Below are 16,807 nucleotides of genomic sequence, written 5' to 3' on the forward strand. Positions count from 1 at the left end.
TGATTTTCAAATTTAACAGTCAGTGTTCAAAAGGCTTTTACAGCACTGGTAGCGCAGCCCACTGGCAACGCCAAATAAAATGCTTGACTCAGTTAGGTGACTGCTATAAACAACGTGACAAATAGCTGAATGCTCTAAAAGTATGTTCAGTTTATTTAGAGCGCGTCTATTTGGTTTCTTTTTTCACAATATCAATAAAATATGTCAAGGAAGAGTGATTAAGATATTCTAATGACCATGCGCAAAGCGTCGCGATTGATTTTTGCCTGCTTTAAAATGTGACCTTCCACAAATATGTCCGATTCGTATTGCAAATAATTAACACACTTCTCCACATACAGCAAAGATTCCTCCAACATTTCCTTGGGAGAAAGATTCGATTGGAGAGCTACGCGTCGCGTGTGTTCAGCAATTGCTGAATGCAGCTCAAAGCATAGGGTGCCCAGCATACGCACTTCACCTAAACAATAAATATATTTAGTATACGCTACGTATACATTATATTAGATATTCCGATTTTCACTTACAAGGCGCTAAGATCTCATAGAGCTCAATCAATTCCTTAGCATACTTTAGTTTCAGTTGCAGCTGCTCATCGGGCAACACCATTAGCTCCTTTTGATCCTTGGCAATGAGCTGCACCTGCAGAATTTTCACCTCGCTGAGATGATAGTGCTGTGGGGGCAGCCATTTCTCATAGTGTTTCAAGTATCTGAAGAGATATTACAGATCTATATTATATAATATTGTAATTTAGTTAATAAGAAACCTACTTGAAACCATTTTCTGCGGTTTTTTCCATACTTTGAATATCCTTGATGGCGCGTTCCAATATCCCATCCACATATTTGCGCTGAACTTGCTTCTGGCATTCGCGGCAGCTGAAAGGGAATAAGTTAAATATTAAACGAGGGTAGTTTGACGAATTGGCAAGAATCTGTAGACATACCGCCAGCAGCCATTCCAGTCATCCGCCTTGATGGGTAGCAGCAGACCCGTACACTTGCGATCCTCGCACTTGAGCGCGCTATAGTAGGTGCCCAGCTCGGTGACATCCACGCAACGTTCGCAGGTGCACTTGAAGAGCTTCGTCTGCATCAGGTGACGCTGACGATCGGCTGTGCCCCACACCGCATCCGAGTAGCAAATGCTAAGATTTGCGCCCTTTTTTATGGCCTTTGGGGCCCAGAGGATGCAGTGGCCGTTCTTGGTGAAACTCTTGGCGAGATTGGGCACACAGGAGTTTTCCGTGAAGGAGGCCGTATAGAAGACGGCCACGTGCGGCGGATCCGATGTGGGTACCTCGTGGCCATTGATCTGCAAGGCGCCCACAGCGCGCATGATCTCCTCCTCGCTGAATTTCTGAGTGCGAAAGAATCTACGAAAGGAAGAGTTAAAAATATAAATTATCTATAAAAATAATTTTATATCTATATTTACTTGGGTATGAACTGTCCGATGCTGGCCAGATCCGCCTTCCATTGATTAGAGCCACGCCGTGTCTGCTCCAACGACTCCAATTGTTGGAATTTCTCAGCATTCGCCGGATTCGTCTCGCTGAGAAGCAAACACCTGACCGTGCTAACACAGGTGTACAATGGATGCGGTCCATTAAACTCCTGCACATTGACTTTCTGGCCACGTGCCTCTGTCAGCTGGCACTCGGCCTTGTGCTCGTCCAGCGCCTGGCATTCCGGACCGCACAATGGCCAGCCACACTTGTCGCAGGTGATGTGATCATTGGGCTCGATGGAGTTCAGGCAGCCCATGCAAACGGGCACCGAAATTTGCGCCGGTCCACGCATCAGCGGCGCCTCCTTCAAGACGATTTCATAGGGCTTGATGTTACGTGTGGCCACCAAATGACGACCCAGCAGTTCGTTGTGCGCTACCTGAAAATTGTGCCGATTATTTTTTGAGGTTAGAACTGGTATATAGCTGGCAATGGACAGAGAGTCGGGGATGATTTAGTTACCCTAAATGGATGACAGTTGGATTTGTGCGATTTCCAGTCCTGCTTCTGATGCTGCACCGAACAGTAGGCGACCTGATTGCAATTGGAGCATTTGTTCTTGGTCTCCGCCTGGCAAACATTGCAAGAATTCATTTTTCCGGTTGATGTCAAAGCAAAGACAAAGGCAAAGACAAAGTCGCAAACACTTCAATTATAGATTTATAGATTTTCTATTAGAAATTACGATTCTGAGCACAATGCAATGTGCACGTTTCCGACTGAATGGCTGACTGACTGACAGAGATGTGGGCCAAGAGAGCTGGGCAGATGCCATAGAGAGCAGAGCACAGGGCTCTATAAATAGAATGCATACAACCAAAGTGGCAGACCCAAGCATTGAACATTTTTTCTACTCTAGCAGCCAGCAGTTCGTTTTCCAAACAAAATGAAGAGAAATCAAATGAAAACTGCATAGACCATATGAAAACAGTTGAAAAAGGTCAAACAAAAGTGTTCGAACCCGACATGGATTGGCCGTACTTTTCAAAAAATAACTTTTCTTTGCAGTTTATATAATTAACAAAATTTAAGGCAACATCATTACTCTTCAAAAACAACTTCGATTTACAGTTTATATAATTATTAATTAATTAATAACAATTAAGGCATGAATGTCAGTTTTTGAATTTAAACTTTAATTGAATTTGAACATAGTTTTTTTTCGCAAACTTTTTTTTGTTGGATTTTGTTTATTTTCTCTTTTTTTTGGTGTTGTGTTTGTATCTTAAGGTATTTGATTGCTGCTACAGTATGTACAATTTGTTTTTCAGTAAATTTAAGAGAGTTTGTTACGAAAAAAGTGGAAGGGAGGGAGGGAGGGCATTAAAGATATAGAACAAAGAGCCGTACACTTGCTTATTGTATAACTACCAATAAATCCATTTATCATTTACTTTTTTGTTTGTATGCAACGCGTCCCGTACCAGGACTACCGTTGTGTATGTTTCGAAATCCATGTGTTTCCATTTATAAATACAATTTTTACATAGCTCATACATACATGTATATGTATATATATACATGTAAGTATTTGTATATATATATATATATATATATATATATATATATATATATATGAGTAAATATATATATAGCCTCCACCCCATGTGTTACAGTGAGGTATTTAACTACTTTGTATGCCTAAACTTTGCTTTTGGCTTAAACGTCGGCAGCGATTGACTCTCATAGAAAATGCTTGTTGACCTCTTACATTTGCACTGGCTGTCGATCATATATCAGTCTCCTCATTGGCTCCGCCATTCGTATCGCGCAGCATCACGAATTTCTGCAGCTTAATGTTCTCCTTGTTGTTGTTGCTCTTGTTGCGCAACTTGTTAAGCTCGCGCTTCTTATCGCGCGATCCATTGACCTGGAAATTATCGCTCTGGAATGGTATCGTGTACTCGGTTTGAAATGCATTGCCTATCACTGTCACCCGCGCATCCTTCTCGCGATTCTCGTTGGTGTTATCAGCCTCCACTTCAGCCTCAGCACCGGCATTCGAATGTACATTGTATTGACCTAGGGCAATAATAGCATTATCATTTAATTGTTAATAGACGTCATCCCGGCTCTATAATTACCTTTGGCACCAAACATATCGGTGTGCTGCTTGATGGCATTAAAGTTTCGACCACGTTTACGCATATTCATGCGCAATGCGGCAACTTTGATGGTTTTGGCACTCGCACGGCTGCGCCTTGAACTGTTTTTATTATTATTATTATTATTATTGGCATTGTTGATCACTCCGTTGGGCAACAGTTCTGGGTTGGCTGGTTCGGCTTTAGTGGGCGGCACCTGCTCATCATCGACGGGTCGCAGTTCCGGCTCTGGCGATGTTGAGGGCGTAACACTATGACTGTCAGACTGGGCCCTGCCCAGATTACTTTCAGTGTCAGAGTGATTGTATTGATAAATGTCAGCTGTAATGTCCTCATCATCCTCGTCATCGTCCTGATCGATTATCTCGATCTCATCGGCCTCGGACAAGGCGCTTCTCAGCAATATCTCCGGCCCACCGCCATAAATGCCGTGCAGAAATCGCCACAGTGGTGCATTCAACTGTGCATAATCCGATCCTGCACGCACACAGCTGATGGTGGAGCCATTCTGATAGCTGGTGTCGGCAATACCATCATTGTTTATAGGTCCCGGCTCCTTGTTCGTTATGCCGCGCAGGAATTGCTGCCACGCGCGCAACCATGGCATGGCAATCGCATAGATGGCCGTGGCATCCAGTTCACTCTGCTGCACATTGTATTTGGTAAAGACGGCCAGCTCGTATTGCTGGCGACGACAAAGGGCGTCGGCGGCTCGCTTACATATCTCGCACTCGAATATAATATTGACGGCCGGACCACCGCCAAAACGATTGTACAGAAAATCCCACAGGGGCTGCGGAATGGGCACCGCTATCTGACTGATTAGCGCCGCCTTGGAATGTAGAATGCCGCCGTGTGGGCACAGCATCTCTTGATTGTTGATCGGACCCGGCTCCGCGAACGTGGCCAATCGTGACAACCACTCGCGCGTCACATAGAACTGAATGTCACCCTCGTACAAGGGATTCGATGTGGACAAGTTGATCGCCTCCTCGCGTACCAGCTTCATTTGGGGATTGTGTTTTTGGTAGAATAGCACATAGGCCTGACAGTTTTGCACCACGTCGGGCGTCACTTCCATGACGAGCTGATCGTCATATTCGTACCAGCGCCCATTTAAAGCATTGCGCGCATAGCACGTATAATGGCCCCCTCCCACGGTGCCGTGATGGCAAATGACGGAGCACAGATTGTAGGTGGGCACCGTCGAGGTGCAGTCCTTGTGTAAATAGGGACGCATATCAAAGCCCTCGAGCGGAAAGTACACGTGCGACGAGATCTTTGAGCTGTACGACAGATCGTGCCTAAAGCGCTTTAGATGGATGCACAACACCTCCGGCAGGTTGAGCACACGGGAATACTTAATGCCAGTGCGCAGCTTGTTGCAGCGCTCGCAGCTGTAATCAAGCAAAGGAAATGAGTACAATCCATATTTGATAAGGTATATCTATATACCATACCTGTACATGTTATCGCCTTTGAGCTCATCTGCACTAAAGAAACTGGCCATGCAATCGTACAGTGTTACCGACGGACCAAATATCCATGAACGCACCATGTTCCACATCCAGGCAATCCAGCCCTCGTTACTGCGCGTCGATGCCAAGTCGGCTGCATTAAGGCTCTGCACGCTCAGGCTGTGGGTCTGATGGAGCACGTTCAGAAAGTCACGTGTCGGTATGGGCAGGGAAAGGTCCTGGAATGTTTCCTCGCGTGTCGAGACGCGATCACATGTCAGGCACTGCACAGACGAAAGCAGTTTGCCGTCGAACACATCGCTTATAATTGAATGAGCTGCCTCAACGGGCTTCGATTCTGGAACTGACTTCGGGCTTTGTTGCTGCTGCTGCTGTTGTTGTTGTTGTTGTTGCGTGGTGGATACATCGGATATTGGATTGCTGCTGCTATTCCGATGCGGGGCTATATAGTACTCGGTCTTCATTAGAACCTCCGAGGATCGGTCCGAGATGCTACTCTCGCAGGTATCGTACTCGCTCTCCGATGCTGTCGGCGTGTGACATGTCTTTGGAACATCATCATAGTTCTCGTCATCCGTTTCGCTTGCCTGCTGTTGACTTTGTGTCAGCTGTTGCTGCAGAGGCAGTGCTGGCTCGGGCTCGGTTAGCTCCTCATGCAGCTGATCCATAAAACAGCGTAGAAACTCTTGGGTATCATGCTGCTGATAGCCACGAAACATGGGATGCACCGATCGAATGCCGTACAATATTCCACGCGGCGCAAGATAATCTACAATTTAAGAACAAATTTAATTTGTCTTGACGATTAGCTGCAAAGGCCATTTACCCTTTGGTTCGTCGACATCCAGCCATATTTCCTGCATCAGGCGCTGGTAGCTTTTGGCCAAGCCCGCTGGCTTGGCACGTGGGGTGCTTGCAATATGCTCCACTATATCACTGCAGTTTATAAAGTAATGTGTAACAGGCGAAAGATTGCTCAGCGCCTGCAGAGCCGAATTCATGTAACACGTATTCGCAATGTTCTGCAGGCCAACGAGACCTGTACCCGAGCCAGTGGCCTCATCGTCGATGTCGTCTCGCTTGGCCAGCGAGTTCAGTGAATAACTAAATAGTTTATCCTTATCTTGGTATCGCATATTGCGCACGGACAGACTGTTGTTGATTGCCTATGTGAATAAGAGTTCAAGGTGTTGAAAAAATGAATAGTCATGTAAGAGAGATCGATGCAGGGCTGGCTCACCTTTTGACCCAAGTCCAATTCGGTGCAGTGCTTACTTTCTATGTACGAGCATTTTTGTGAATTGTTGAAACTCAAACTCATTATATGGTTCGCTTTCGAATGATTTATAATACAACTTTAATTGAGAATTTTGATAATAGTTTTTTTATGTGGTGTTTTGAACTCTACGCTAACCAATGGACTACTGCATGGACAGGCTCTGCACTGGAAGACCGAAGCTTCCAGGACATGCGAAAAGACCGTTTGCTGTATCCACGAATTTAAAAGTACCACAAATTACCACTTGCTAAAAGGAAAATACAAAAATTGTTTTTATGCCCTCAGACAGTTCACTCGAATATAGAGATGGGCGATACTTACGCACTTATTTCAGTGGCACGAATAAATATAGATGAGTAGCTCGTTAGGTGAAGACCAAATCAGCCATATCGTTATTGTATCCTCCAATATATGAAAACTGTATGATTTTTCTATATAAATAACCCTAAGAATGGTATTTACTATAGTAATGTATAAAATATGGAAATTAGGAAGTATGTGTGTTATTGTCTGATTGGTTGAGGATCTAGCACGGAATTAAGTGGTGGCCTGTCGATCAGTTGAAAGTTCCGATAAGATAGTCGATATTTTACAGGCTCTGTGTTCTAATGCTACCGGTGTAAAGTAAATAGAAGCGGTACTTATCCTTCATATAATTTTAAAGGAATTTTGAGCGATTTATAATAACAATAACTTTTTCTTTTATATGTAATATTATAACGGGGCTTACTTTCTTAATTAAAATTAATGCTCCAAAACTGGGTCAATTTATAAATTATACACCCATGCACTGCTTGATGAAACACGGATAAGCTCTTGAATAAACAGAGCGCGCTGGTAACAACAGTTCAGTAAAATGTTAAATTAATTTTAGCCCAGGGCTGCAATAAATTAATAAGAACTAGAGCCAACTGGGCTACTATCTAGTCGTTCAGTTCAGTGAGTCGTTCGATCGAACTTATTCCGAACGATTCGATACAACTCTAGTATACACAAAAGGTTTAAAATAAGTGTTTTTCCTGTGTGATAAACCGCAAAGTGTATAAAGGACGCGTTAAAACGGCAACATAAACGCAGAGTACGCAATAGCAAGCTGAAAAATGGAGCCCATATTATAGTTTCTCGTGAATCGGCTACTGGAAAACGGTAACAACAGCCCTGCCCCATTGCTTCCCCCCTTGTATAACAGCCCTGTTTGTCAAGTGCACTGCTGCTCCTGCATGGACACAGGACACAAAAGTGAAAACTTTTTAGCTAATTGGAAATGGATTTAATAAATCGACCACATAAAGAATGACGTATAATAGACGAAGTCTTAAAATAGTAATTGACTACGCAATGAGTGGCACAATATGATTATTAGATTCCAAACATTTCAATTACAAGCTGTGTGCAGGGGCTGCGGTTTTTGAAGTACTGTACCAAAAAAAAAAAAAAAAAAACATCATACTACTTATCAAAAATGATTTTCTAGTGGTTTTTCAGTTACACACATAGAATTGCATAGTCGGAAAGTCGAATTAGAGGCAGAGATAAGCAGGATCATGACCTTGGAAACACAACCGGTTGGAGGTGGCCTGTGCGATGGCAAGATTGCCGGACTATACGATCTAGAGGAGACTCTCGGCTCGGGACACTTTGCCGTAGTGAAACTTGCTCGGCATGTGTTCACAGGTGCCAAAGTGGCAGTGAAAGTGGTCGACAAGACAAAACTTGACGAGGTGTCTAAAGCGCATTTGTTTCAGGAAGTTCGGTAAGCTATATATTACTCAAAGGTCTTAGACATTCATTCTGATCGGAAAACTTTCTCTCTCTCTCTATCTCTCTCTCTCTCTCTCTCTCTCTCTCTGCAGTTGCATGAAGCTGGTACAGCATCCAAATGTGGTGCGGCTCTATGAGGTGATTGACACACAGACGAAGCTATATCTCGTGCTGGAGCTTGGCGATGGCGGCGATCTTTATGATTATATAATGAAGCACGATACTGGGCTGACCGAGGAGCTGGCACGCAAATATTTCCGTCAAATATTACGCGCCATCACGTATTGTCATCAGCTGCACGTAGTGCACAGGTAAGCATAGATAATACATAAAACGAAAATAGTATACACACGCTTTACGTAACGCTTTCCATGAAACACAGAGACTTGAAGCCAGAAAATGTTGTATTTTTCGAGAAATTGGGTCTGGTCAAGCTGACGGACTTTGGGTTTAGCAACAAATTCTCACCGGGCCAAAAACTGGAAACATTTTGTGGCAGTCTCGCATATTCGGCACCAGAAATTCTATTGGGTGACTCGTACGATGCGCCCGCCGTAGGTAAGTGTGTTTGTAGCCGTGTGTGATAGTGTGCGTGTGTGGGCGTGGGTGTGCGTGTGTCTGTATCACATGATAAGCTCTTTTTAATTATTGACATTATCTGTTAGATATTTGGTCACTGGGCGTTATACTGTATATGCTGGTATGTGGGCAGGCACCCTTTGAGAAGGCCAACGACTCGGAGACGCTGACTATGATTATGGATTGCAAGTACACGGTGCCGTCGCACGTGACGCAGGAATGTCGTACTTTGATTGCCACAATGCTCGTGCGTGATCCAAAGAATCGCGCTACTGTTGAGGAAATCGCTTCGTCTGCTTGGCTAAAGCAAATCAATGAGCCGGAATCAGTGGAGCATTCACTGCCACTTGTCAGCCGGGAGCAGCTAAGCGAAGAGGATCATGCCTTCATTATACAGAAAATGATAAACGGAAACATTGCGTCCAAGGAAGAGATATTGCAGTCAGTAAACAGCATAGTTAACATTTGTTAACTTCACTAATTTTTTCAAATTTTCAAAACAGAGCTCTGGATAAAAATAAGTACAATCATATAACGGCCACATATTTTTTGTTGGCTGAGCTTCGTTTGCGTAGGCGGCGAGAGGAAGCTAACAAGCTAAAACTGCAAGAGTCGGGCCTAAAGTGAGTCAAAATACGTGCAATTGTATTATAAATATATATATAATCTATATTTCTTATCTTTTAGACTGGGCGATGTAAATCGCAGGCTGACAGCAGATAAGCCGAGTCCAACGGAAAGTCCCAAAGTAGTTGTGCCTATTAGCATAAATGTGACACCGGCAGCGCAATTTGCCAACGATAATGCCAAGCCTGTAAGATAAAGGGAAAAGCTTATATTGAAAATGTATTAATGAAATGAATGTCCTTAGGACAAACGAACTCGCAAATGCAGCATTGTGCGTGAGGAGGACGAAGAGGAGTCAGCCAATGAAGGGTGTGTCATTGGCAATGAGCTACAAGTCGCCACGACGCGTCGCGAATCTATTTCAGATGGACGTCTCAATCGCTCGGTGCAGGAACGAAGCTGCTCGTCAGCTCCAGCGCCAAAAGCTGAAGTGCCAACAAACACACGCACAAAGATTGTTGTGTCCGTTGATACCACGCTTGCTCAGAAGTTGAAGCAAATGGATAAATGTGCCAAGGTGGATGAGGACACATTGAGCGGCCTAAAGGAACTGGAAATTGGCAAGCTGAAACCATTGCCCAGCAGCAGCAAGAATCCTGTGCTGACGCATCGACGTACCAAGTTAAATAAGATCCGAACACCATCGTGCAGCAGCTCGGAGGCATCCGATGACGACACAAAGACGCGAAATAAGAAGAAGATCAATAAATTTGTTGGCGATACACCTATCAGATTTCGCATGCATCGGCGTGACTCGCATGACGACTCCAGCGACTCGCAGGATCAATTATATCCACCACCAGGTTCGAATAACAGCGGTGCCAATTTCATTTCAAATAGTGGATCTGGCGTAAGTGGCAAGAAGGAGGATCAGGGACAGTGCAAAGAGGTAGGAAAACTCCATATTATTATGGGATTTTATTAGCTATTCTAATTGGTCCATCTAATCTAGCCAAATAAATCGGAAGAAACACGAAAATCTCATACACAGAAAAATAGGAAACAGCATAAGGAACATGTTGACAGACATTCCCAAGTGGAAAAACAGCAATTGGTGTCATTCGATAATGCGAACACATCAGCGCGAAGGCGGCGCATACGCGAAAGCCAATCCCTGGATCGGATCACAGAGGCTCAGGAATATGAGCTGCGCTTTCGTAGCTATATACATGACAGTGGTGCAGCAACTGCAGCAGCTCTAGCATGCCAACAACATATCGAGCAAAGAAATTCACTGAACAATTTAAACACATTCTCCGTTGCCGAAACTAAAGAGGAATATGACGAGGAGTTCGACATCAGGGCGGACAACGATACTACGGACCAAATTATGAACACATTGAATGCAGCCAAAGCAACGCTTCAGCAAAAGCAATATTTTAATGACACCAGTTATAGTAAGAGCTATAATAGTTATACTAACAACAACAATAATAACAGCAGTAGTAGCAACAATAACAACAACAGCAACACCAACACCAACAAAAAGAAATCCAACGAAACACCAAAAGATATTTATAATCTAAATTCAATCGAGGAAATCGATTTGATTTTGGAAGATAAAAGCCTTACCAAAGCAATACATGTTACCGGCTCTAAATGCTTTGTCACTATGAAGAAAATTCGAAGGCTCGGAAAGTACTTTCCAGTAGTGAACTTTTCTTAATAGTTATCGTTAAAAATATAGCTGCAAAGTGCATTCTAAATCTTAAAAACGTAGAAAATATATAGAAAATATGCATGTACGTGTATGTATAAAAAAAAAGCGAAAATGTTAAAAAAAAAAAATACATATGCGACGATTTAATATTAGTTGTAGAGTAATTTAATTTATTATGCAATCTTTAACTAGCAATAAAACAAAGGCACATTTTTTGACATTATGCTAAACTCATTTAATGATGAGAACCGTTGCCTAATCTCGAAACACCATTCGCACAAATAGATTTCGTGCATTCCCAAGTAAATGTTTGTATTCTATGGCGATAAGTATGTGCGTACAATGTACAAACCAACTCAAATAAAGTCAATAAAATATAAACCCTACAAAAATTTAGCAGACTTTTTTATATAAATTGGTATTTGAACTTAGCGCTTTTTAGATTAATCGGCGTGGATTGATAGCATTTTCATCGATTGTAACTCAAATCGATATTGGGCTCCATCAGCTAGAGATGCAAAATATTCTGATTTTCGCAACATCAAATCGTTACCTTTACGATGGTTGTGTTAAGTAACAAGTATGCGGATGGCGCTCATCACTATTATGAAATTTTTGTGGAGAAAAAATTGAAAATAATATTATAAATAAAATAGGCATAGTAAACTGTGTGAAAACTGTAGCCTCAACAAGCAATAATGTTGCGCATCTATCAGAACACATACCGGTAAGCACTGCACGTGGCAATCTCAAGCCGGTGGCAATTTTCATACGCCGATTTCGTCATCGCCTCTCCCATGTTGAATTCGCATTTGCATTTGCAGGCGAACAGCAAGAAAGGCCGTTGTTTACTCCACCAAAGTGGTATGCTGCAATCATTCCACGCTATGCAACATCACTATGCAATCGCGCCGCAAAGGTGCCGGCGGTCAATGGGAGCAGCATCATAGTCGTAACCACGAGCACTATCTGTTAGCGGGCAACCAAGCGAGAGGCTGGACAATACCGCCGCATTCGCGAGGTTATGGCATGTTTGTGGTGAGGATACTCAAAGGTGCACTCAAGCTGCGTTATCTAGTTCTGGGCGGTGCTATTGGCGGTGGCGTTTCATTGAGCAAAGTGAGTACAAAGAAATCGCTAGTCTCCCATTACTGTTATATAATGTGCGAAATGCAATTGTGCACGTGCAGAAATACGAGGATTGGAAGGAGGGTCTGCCTGATATGAAATGGCTAGAGGATGCACTGCCTCAGAGTGAGAGATGGAGTCAGTTCTCAAGGAATCTCATTGAAGTAGGCAGCGTGGTGAAGAATGCCATTGACATCGGTGAGTCTATCCATAAGACCGGATTAATTGTCTACGTCCACTCTCTCACTTTAAAATGCCATAGCAGTTAGCTGATTAAATTGGGGGTCACGGATGAACTAAGTTTCTAACTATGCACCTTAATTCGCATATCTTGTTTTCTTTTAACCATTTATTTTCACTCGCCTGCTTGTTAGCCGTTTGATTTTACATTTGTATACACAAAATACTCTTCGCTAAAATTGGGGTTTGATTGTAGATCCGAGGCTCAAGCAGCTTGGCGAAGATAAATTGTCGGAATGGCGCTCATGGTTCGATAATCGCCTGGACGACGCCCTCGAAGCGGCCGACTATCAAGGAAATCAAATTGTCGAAAGTAGGTTACACATTTTAAATCAATTTGGTACGAACATTATGCATTTAAAGTGAGAGAATTTATGTTCGCCCAATCTTCTTACAATTCATATAACAACTAATTTTCTATCGAAACTCTATTTCAGCCAAGGAGGATATTAAGTCAAAGGCGACGGTCGCGGCGCTCGGAATTCCTGTGGATGAAAGTCGTAAGAAATATGGTTAGCTAAAAAGACTTATTGAATTGAATAATTTGTATTTATTTGGTCATTTGTTTATATTACAGAAAAACTGCAAAGTCAAGTGGAAACGCTGCAAACTGAAATCATGAATGTACAGATCAAATATCAGAAAGAGCTGGAGAAGATGGAGAAGGAGAATCGTGAGCTCCGTCAGCAATATCTTATACTGAAAACGAACAAAAAAACGACGGCGAAGCGAATTAAGAAATCCCTAATTGACATGTACTCCGAAGTTCTGGACGAACTGTCCGGCTATGATACGGGCTACACCATGGCCGATCATTTGCCGCGCGTTGTTGTTGTCGGTGATCAGAGCAGTGGCAAAACATCCGTGCTGGAGTCTATAGCAAAGGCGCGAATCTTTCCTCGTGGCAGCGGAGAAATGATGACTCGTGCCCCTGTCAAAGTAACACTGGCTGAGGGACCCTATCATGTAGCCCAGTTTCGTGACACGGATCGTGAATACGATCTGACGAAAGAGTCGGACCTGGCTGATTTGCGACGCGAAGTGGAGTTCCGAATGCGTGCTTCTGTGCGAGGCGGCAAGACGGTGAGCAATGAGGTGATCGCCATGACTGTCAAGGGTCCAGGACTTCAGCGCATGGTACTGGTCGATTTACCGGGCATCATTTCGGTAAGTAATTTATAGTACTTATGAAAATTCAAATTTAAGCTTGCTTGTTTTGCAGACCATGACAGTTGATATGGCGTCGGATACCAAGGACTCCATTCACCAGATGACCAAGCATTACATGAGCAATCCGAATGCGATTATACTTTGCATACAGGATGGCTCTGTAGATGCGGAACGCAGCAACGTCACTGATCTTGTCATGCAATGCGATCCCCTGGGTCGTCGCACAATCTTTGTACTTACCAAGGTGGATTTGGCTGAGGAATTGGCCGATCCTGAAAGGATAAGAAAAATACTGTCGGGAAAATTGTTTCCCATGAAGGCGCTTGGCTACTATGCGGTTGTTACCGGTCGAGGCCGAAAGGACGACAGCATAGAAGCCATAAGGCAATACGAAGAGGACTTCTTCAAGAATTCCAAGCTGTTTCAGTAAGTAGAGCACGCATTTCCAGTACACAACTATTCGTTACTATATCTGTACGATCTATGTAGTCGACGCGGGGTTATCATGCCACACCAAGTGACGAGTCGAAATCTGAGCTTAGCTGTTTCGGATCGTTTCTGGAAGATGGTTCGCGAGACTATAGAGCAGCAGGCCGATGCATTTAAGGCAACCAGATTTAATCTGGAAACCGAATGGAAAAACAACTTCCCCAGGTATATATTAACTAATCATTCAACGTTTTGTAAACTTAATATATTTTTTAATTGTTGATTATAGACTGCGAGAATCTGGACGTGATGAGCTATTCGATAAGGCCAAGGGCGAAATACTAGATGAAGTTGTCACACTGTCACAGATCTCAGCCAAGAAGTGGGATGACGCCCTCACAACCAAACTGTGGGAGAAACTTTCGAATTATGTGTTCGAAAATATTTACCTACCCGCTGCACAGTCAGGTTCTCAAAGTAATATTCTGTAGTTAATAAGTATTTAGAGTTGTAAGCCACGCCCACTGCTTCGATTCGAGTGGCCGAAGTCCATCTACCATATATGTGTGTTTGTGTCTTTGTGTGTTAAGCAGCCAACAGTACTGGAAGGAAATTCAAAGTGTTCCGTCAGCTTAAGTATTACGGATCACCCATAATGAAATGGGACTCACACGCGAGCGGAAACCTGTTTCGACGGTGCCGCATTCCCTTTACGCTGAATCATTTCTTAAATATGTAATGCTTGTGATCTCCCCAATGCTCGACTTTCATTAGCGCCATTTAATTCGGAAGAATCCCAAAAACAAATCTGATTCAGCATGTTTTATATTTATACTTTTCGAATTGATGTGCGAATGAGGCGTGTACTTGTCTTGCCGGAAAGTGTGATTTACAGATTTACGAAATTCGTGCCAAAGAACATGTTTAACCCGATATTTCAATTAAAACAACGTTAATTTGATCAATGAACACACTAAAAACAAACTTCCTAATTAGACGAATTTAAATTAAAATGCTAAATTTTCAAGTGCATTGGCCGAGTTTCAATTAAATGTGATTTGTCGTCGTATTGTTGATCATATTTAGCATCAATTCTGTGTTCGAACCAAATATTGCAAGAGACTCATTTTTTGTAATTCTGCTCTTTTAGATTCCTTCAACACGATGGTGGACATCAAGCTGAGGCAATGGGCGGAGCAGGCGTTGCCTGCGAAATCTGTGGAGGCAGGCTGGGAGGCGCTCCAACAGGAGTTCATATCGTTGATGGAGCGGGCAAAGAAGGCGCACGATCACGATGATGTCTTCGATCAGCTGAAGGCGGCGGTTGTGGATGAAGCCATACGCCGGCATAGCTGGGAGGACAAAGCCATTGATATGCTCCGGGTGATACAGTTGAACACATTAGAGGATCGGTTCGTGCATGACAAAACGGAATGGGATCAGGCGGTTAAATTCCTAGAGAATTCGGTCAATGCTAAACTTGCGCAAACTGAGGAAACCTTAGCTCAAATGTTTGGACCTGGACCGTGGACGCGTTTTGCGCAATGGAAGTCCCTGACGCCGGACCAGCAGAAGCGACGCAGTGTCAAGGGTGAACTGGACAAGATATTAAAGAATGATTCGGTGCGTATGGCCAAGTAAGTTGAAACTTTATGCAATTTGAAATTCGTGTATTATAGAAACACCTACCCAGCCTAAGCTACGACGAACTGACGACAGTCCGCAAGAATCTGCAGCGCGATAATGTGGAAGTGGACACGGACTACATCCGACAGACATGGTTCCCAGTCTACAGAAAGTGCGTAGCATACCTTTCTTAATTTTGTTGTCAACTAACGTAAATCCATTGTAGACACTTCCTGCAGCAGGCACTGCAGCGGGCGAAGGACTGCCGTAAAGCTTACTATTTATACACGCAACAAGGCTCCGAGTGCGAGGTATGCATGCCACGAAGTTCTTCTCGATAGATAATTATTTGAGCTTTTGCTTTCAGGTGAGCTGCAGCGACGTAGTTCTCTTCTGGCGCATACAACAGGTTATCAAGGTGACGGGTAATGCGCTCAGGCAGCAGGTTATCAATCGGGAGGCGCGACGCCTGGATAAAGAGATCAAGGCAGTGCTGGATGAGTTCAGTGAAGATGAGGAGCGGAAAGCGCAGCTGCTCACAGGCAAGCGTGTCCAGCTAGCCGAGGAGCTAAGTAAGTAAATGCTCTCAGAGTTTTTGAGTCAACAACTAATCCCAATTCTATTCCAGTTAAAGTACGACAGATTCAGGAGAAGTTGGAGGAGTTCATTAATTCATTGAATCAGGAAAAATAGGATATTAGTGTGTGCCATGACCAAAGACACAACTGCGTTATCTATTTAATGTATTAATTTAAGCTCAAAAACAAAACAATATACTACGAAACGTTTATAATCACAGTCGCTAATTGTTCATAACGATTTTTCCTTACTGTTAAGTTAATACGCTTACTTTGTGCAGCCGAAAGTAATAAAAGAAAATAAAGATTGTTAGTTTGTATTTGAGATGGATTTTCATTGTTATGGAAAAATATTTCTCTATATAAAGAGAGACATGAGAATTATTTACGAATGCTTTTTTGTTGGGTATGTTAGATAATATTTAATATATGAACAGTAAAAATTAGAGATAGTGTAATGGTCTTGGTCTACTCTGGTTACGCGATTGCCAAGAAATGCTAGTCCAAATAGTCCCAGTTGTCTGATTTTTGACTACTTAGATTTAAAGAAGAATGTATAAGAGCATATTCCATGTCCAGAAAACTAGACATATATGTCTAGTCATATTTTCATGATATCGTCCATATACCTTAA

General features: G+C 43.0%; 4 protein-coding genes across 12 annotated transcripts; 2 read left to right on the forward strand and 2 right to left on the reverse strand.

The window, feature by feature from the left end:
* Positions 1-150: 150 nt before the first annotated feature.
* On the reverse strand, positions 151-2,275 carry SmydA-1 (SET and MYND domain containing, arthropod-specific, member 1). Its single transcript, XM_018012301.2, has 6 exons — positions 1,976-2,275; positions 1,441-1,892; positions 950-1,378; positions 774-881; positions 528-712; positions 151-460 (listed from the first exon to the last, which is right to left on the reverse strand). The coding sequence occupies exons 1-6, from the start codon at positions 2,105-2,107 to the stop codon at positions 219-221; spliced, it is 1,548 nt and encodes a 515-aa protein (XP_017867790.1). The 5' UTR covers positions 2,108-2,275; the 3' UTR covers positions 151-218.
* Positions 2,276-2,683: 408 nt separating this feature from the next.
* On the reverse strand, positions 2,684-7,245 carry Usp20-33 (Ubiquitin specific protease 20/33). Of its 2 annotated transcripts, XM_089471141.1 has the most exons (7): positions 7,106-7,245; positions 6,697-6,820; positions 6,337-6,622; positions 5,923-6,262; positions 5,079-5,865; positions 3,598-5,015; positions 2,684-3,535 (listed from the first exon to the last, which is right to left on the reverse strand). In XM_089471141.1, the coding sequence occupies exons 3-7, from the start codon at positions 6,415-6,417 to the stop codon at positions 3,243-3,245; spliced, it is 2,919 nt and encodes a 972-aa protein (XP_089327267.1). In that variant the 5' UTR covers positions 6,418-6,622; positions 6,697-6,820; positions 7,106-7,245; the 3' UTR covers positions 2,684-3,242. The 2 variants fall into 2 exon arrangements, with proteins under 2 accessions (XP_089327267.1, XP_017867785.1); XM_018012296.2 differs by lacking the exon at positions 7,106-7,245 and having other exon boundaries at positions 6,697-6,941.
* Positions 7,246-7,317: 72 nt separating this feature from the next.
* On the forward strand, positions 7,318-11,394 carry Snrk (SNF related kinase). Of its 2 annotated transcripts, none has more exons than XM_018013123.2 (9): positions 7,318-7,521; positions 7,850-8,128; positions 8,229-8,447; positions 8,519-8,694; positions 8,802-9,156; positions 9,219-9,338; positions 9,403-9,529; positions 9,587-10,231; positions 10,295-11,394. In XM_018013123.2, the coding sequence occupies exons 2-9, from the start codon at positions 7,920-7,922 to the stop codon at positions 11,006-11,008; spliced, it is 2,565 nt and encodes an 854-aa protein (XP_017868612.1). In that variant the 5' UTR covers positions 7,318-7,521; positions 7,850-7,919; the 3' UTR covers positions 11,009-11,394. The 2 variants fall into 2 exon arrangements, with proteins under 2 accessions (XP_017868612.1, XP_089327270.1); XM_089471144.1 differs by lacking the exon at positions 7,318-7,521 and adding an exon at positions 7,545-7,788.
* A 167-nt stretch (positions 11,395-11,561) lies between these two features.
* Positions 11,562-16,493, forward strand: Opa1 (Opa1 mitochondrial dynamin like GTPase). 7 transcript variants are annotated; one of them, XM_018013081.2, is made up of 14 exons: positions 11,562-11,729; positions 11,827-12,121; positions 12,193-12,328; positions 12,567-12,683; positions 12,808-12,882; positions 12,948-13,537; positions 13,593-13,966; positions 14,030-14,194; positions 14,259-14,446; positions 15,120-15,606; positions 15,663-15,767; positions 15,822-15,906; positions 15,963-16,167; positions 16,224-16,493. In XM_018013081.2, exons 1-14 carry the CDS (start codon positions 11,701-11,703, stop codon positions 16,286-16,288), a joined length of 2,916 nt encoding a protein of 971 aa, XP_017868570.1. In that variant the 5' UTR covers positions 11,562-11,700; the 3' UTR covers positions 16,289-16,493. The 7 variants fall into 7 exon arrangements, with proteins under 7 accessions (XP_017868570.1, XP_017868569.1, XP_017868571.1 ...); XM_018013080.2 differs by having other exon boundaries at positions 11,563-11,729; positions 15,120-15,592; positions 15,649-15,767; XM_018013082.2 differs by having other exon boundaries at positions 11,563-11,729; positions 14,259-14,437; positions 15,120-15,592; positions 15,649-15,767.
* The last annotated feature ends 314 nt before the right edge of the window (positions 16,494-16,807 follow it).

This window comes from Drosophila arizonae, chromosome 5 (genome assembly GCF_054131065.1).
Source record: "Drosophila arizonae isolate 15081-1271.41 chromosome 5, UAZ_ARI_1.0, whole genome shotgun sequence".
Taxonomy (NCBI): Eukaryota; Metazoa; Arthropoda; class Insecta; order Diptera; family Drosophilidae; genus Drosophila; species Drosophila arizonae.

Excerpts from the sequence above, each read along its gene's own strand:
- SmydA-1 (XM_018012301.2), bottom strand. The coding sequence starts at position 2,107 with ATGAATTCTTGCAATGTTTGCCAGGCGGAGACCAAGAACAAATGCTCC. Across the intron at positions 1,379-1,440 it reads ATCGGACAGTTCATACCCAA|ATTCTTTCGCACTCAGAAAT; the intron begins GTAAATATAGAT and ends TTCCTTTCGTAG. Across the intron at positions 461-527 it reads CTATGAGATCTTAGCGCCTT|GTGAAGTGCGTATGCTGGGC; the intron begins GTAAGTGAAAAT and ends TTTATTGTTTAG.
- Usp20-33 (XM_089471141.1), bottom strand. The coding sequence starts at position 6,417 with ATGAGTTTGAGTTTCAACAATTCACAAAAATGCTCGTACATAGAAAGT. Across the intron at positions 6,263-6,336 it reads AATTGGACTTGGGTCAAAAG|GCAATCAACAACAGTCTGTC; the intron begins GTGAGCCAGCCC and ends TTATTCACATAG. Across the intron at positions 5,016-5,078 it reads AAAGGCGATAACATGTACAG|CTGCGAGCGCTGCAACAAGC; the intron begins GTATGGTATATA and ends GCTTGATTACAG.
- Snrk (XM_018013123.2), top strand. The coding sequence starts at position 7,920 with ATGACCTTGGAAACACAACCGGTTGGAGGTGGCCTGTGCGATGGCAAG. Across the intron at positions 8,695-8,801 it reads GTACGATGCGCCCGCCGTAG|ATATTTGGTCACTGGGCGTT; the intron begins GTAAGTGTGTTT and ends ATTATCTGTTAG. Across the intron at positions 9,157-9,218 it reads TCCAAGGAAGAGATATTGCA|AGCTCTGGATAAAAATAAGT; the intron begins GTCAGTAAACAG and ends TTTTCAAAACAG.
- Opa1 (XM_018013081.2), top strand. The coding sequence starts at position 11,701 with ATGTTGCGCATCTATCAGAACACATACCG. Across the intron at positions 12,684-12,807 it reads AGGAAATCAAATTGTCGAAA|CCAAGGAGGATATTAAGTCA; the intron begins GTAGGTTACACA and ends ACTCTATTTCAG. Across the intron at positions 16,168-16,223 it reads CCAGCTAGCCGAGGAGCTAA|TTAAAGTACGACAGATTCAG; the intron begins GTAAGTAAATGC and ends ATTCTATTCCAG.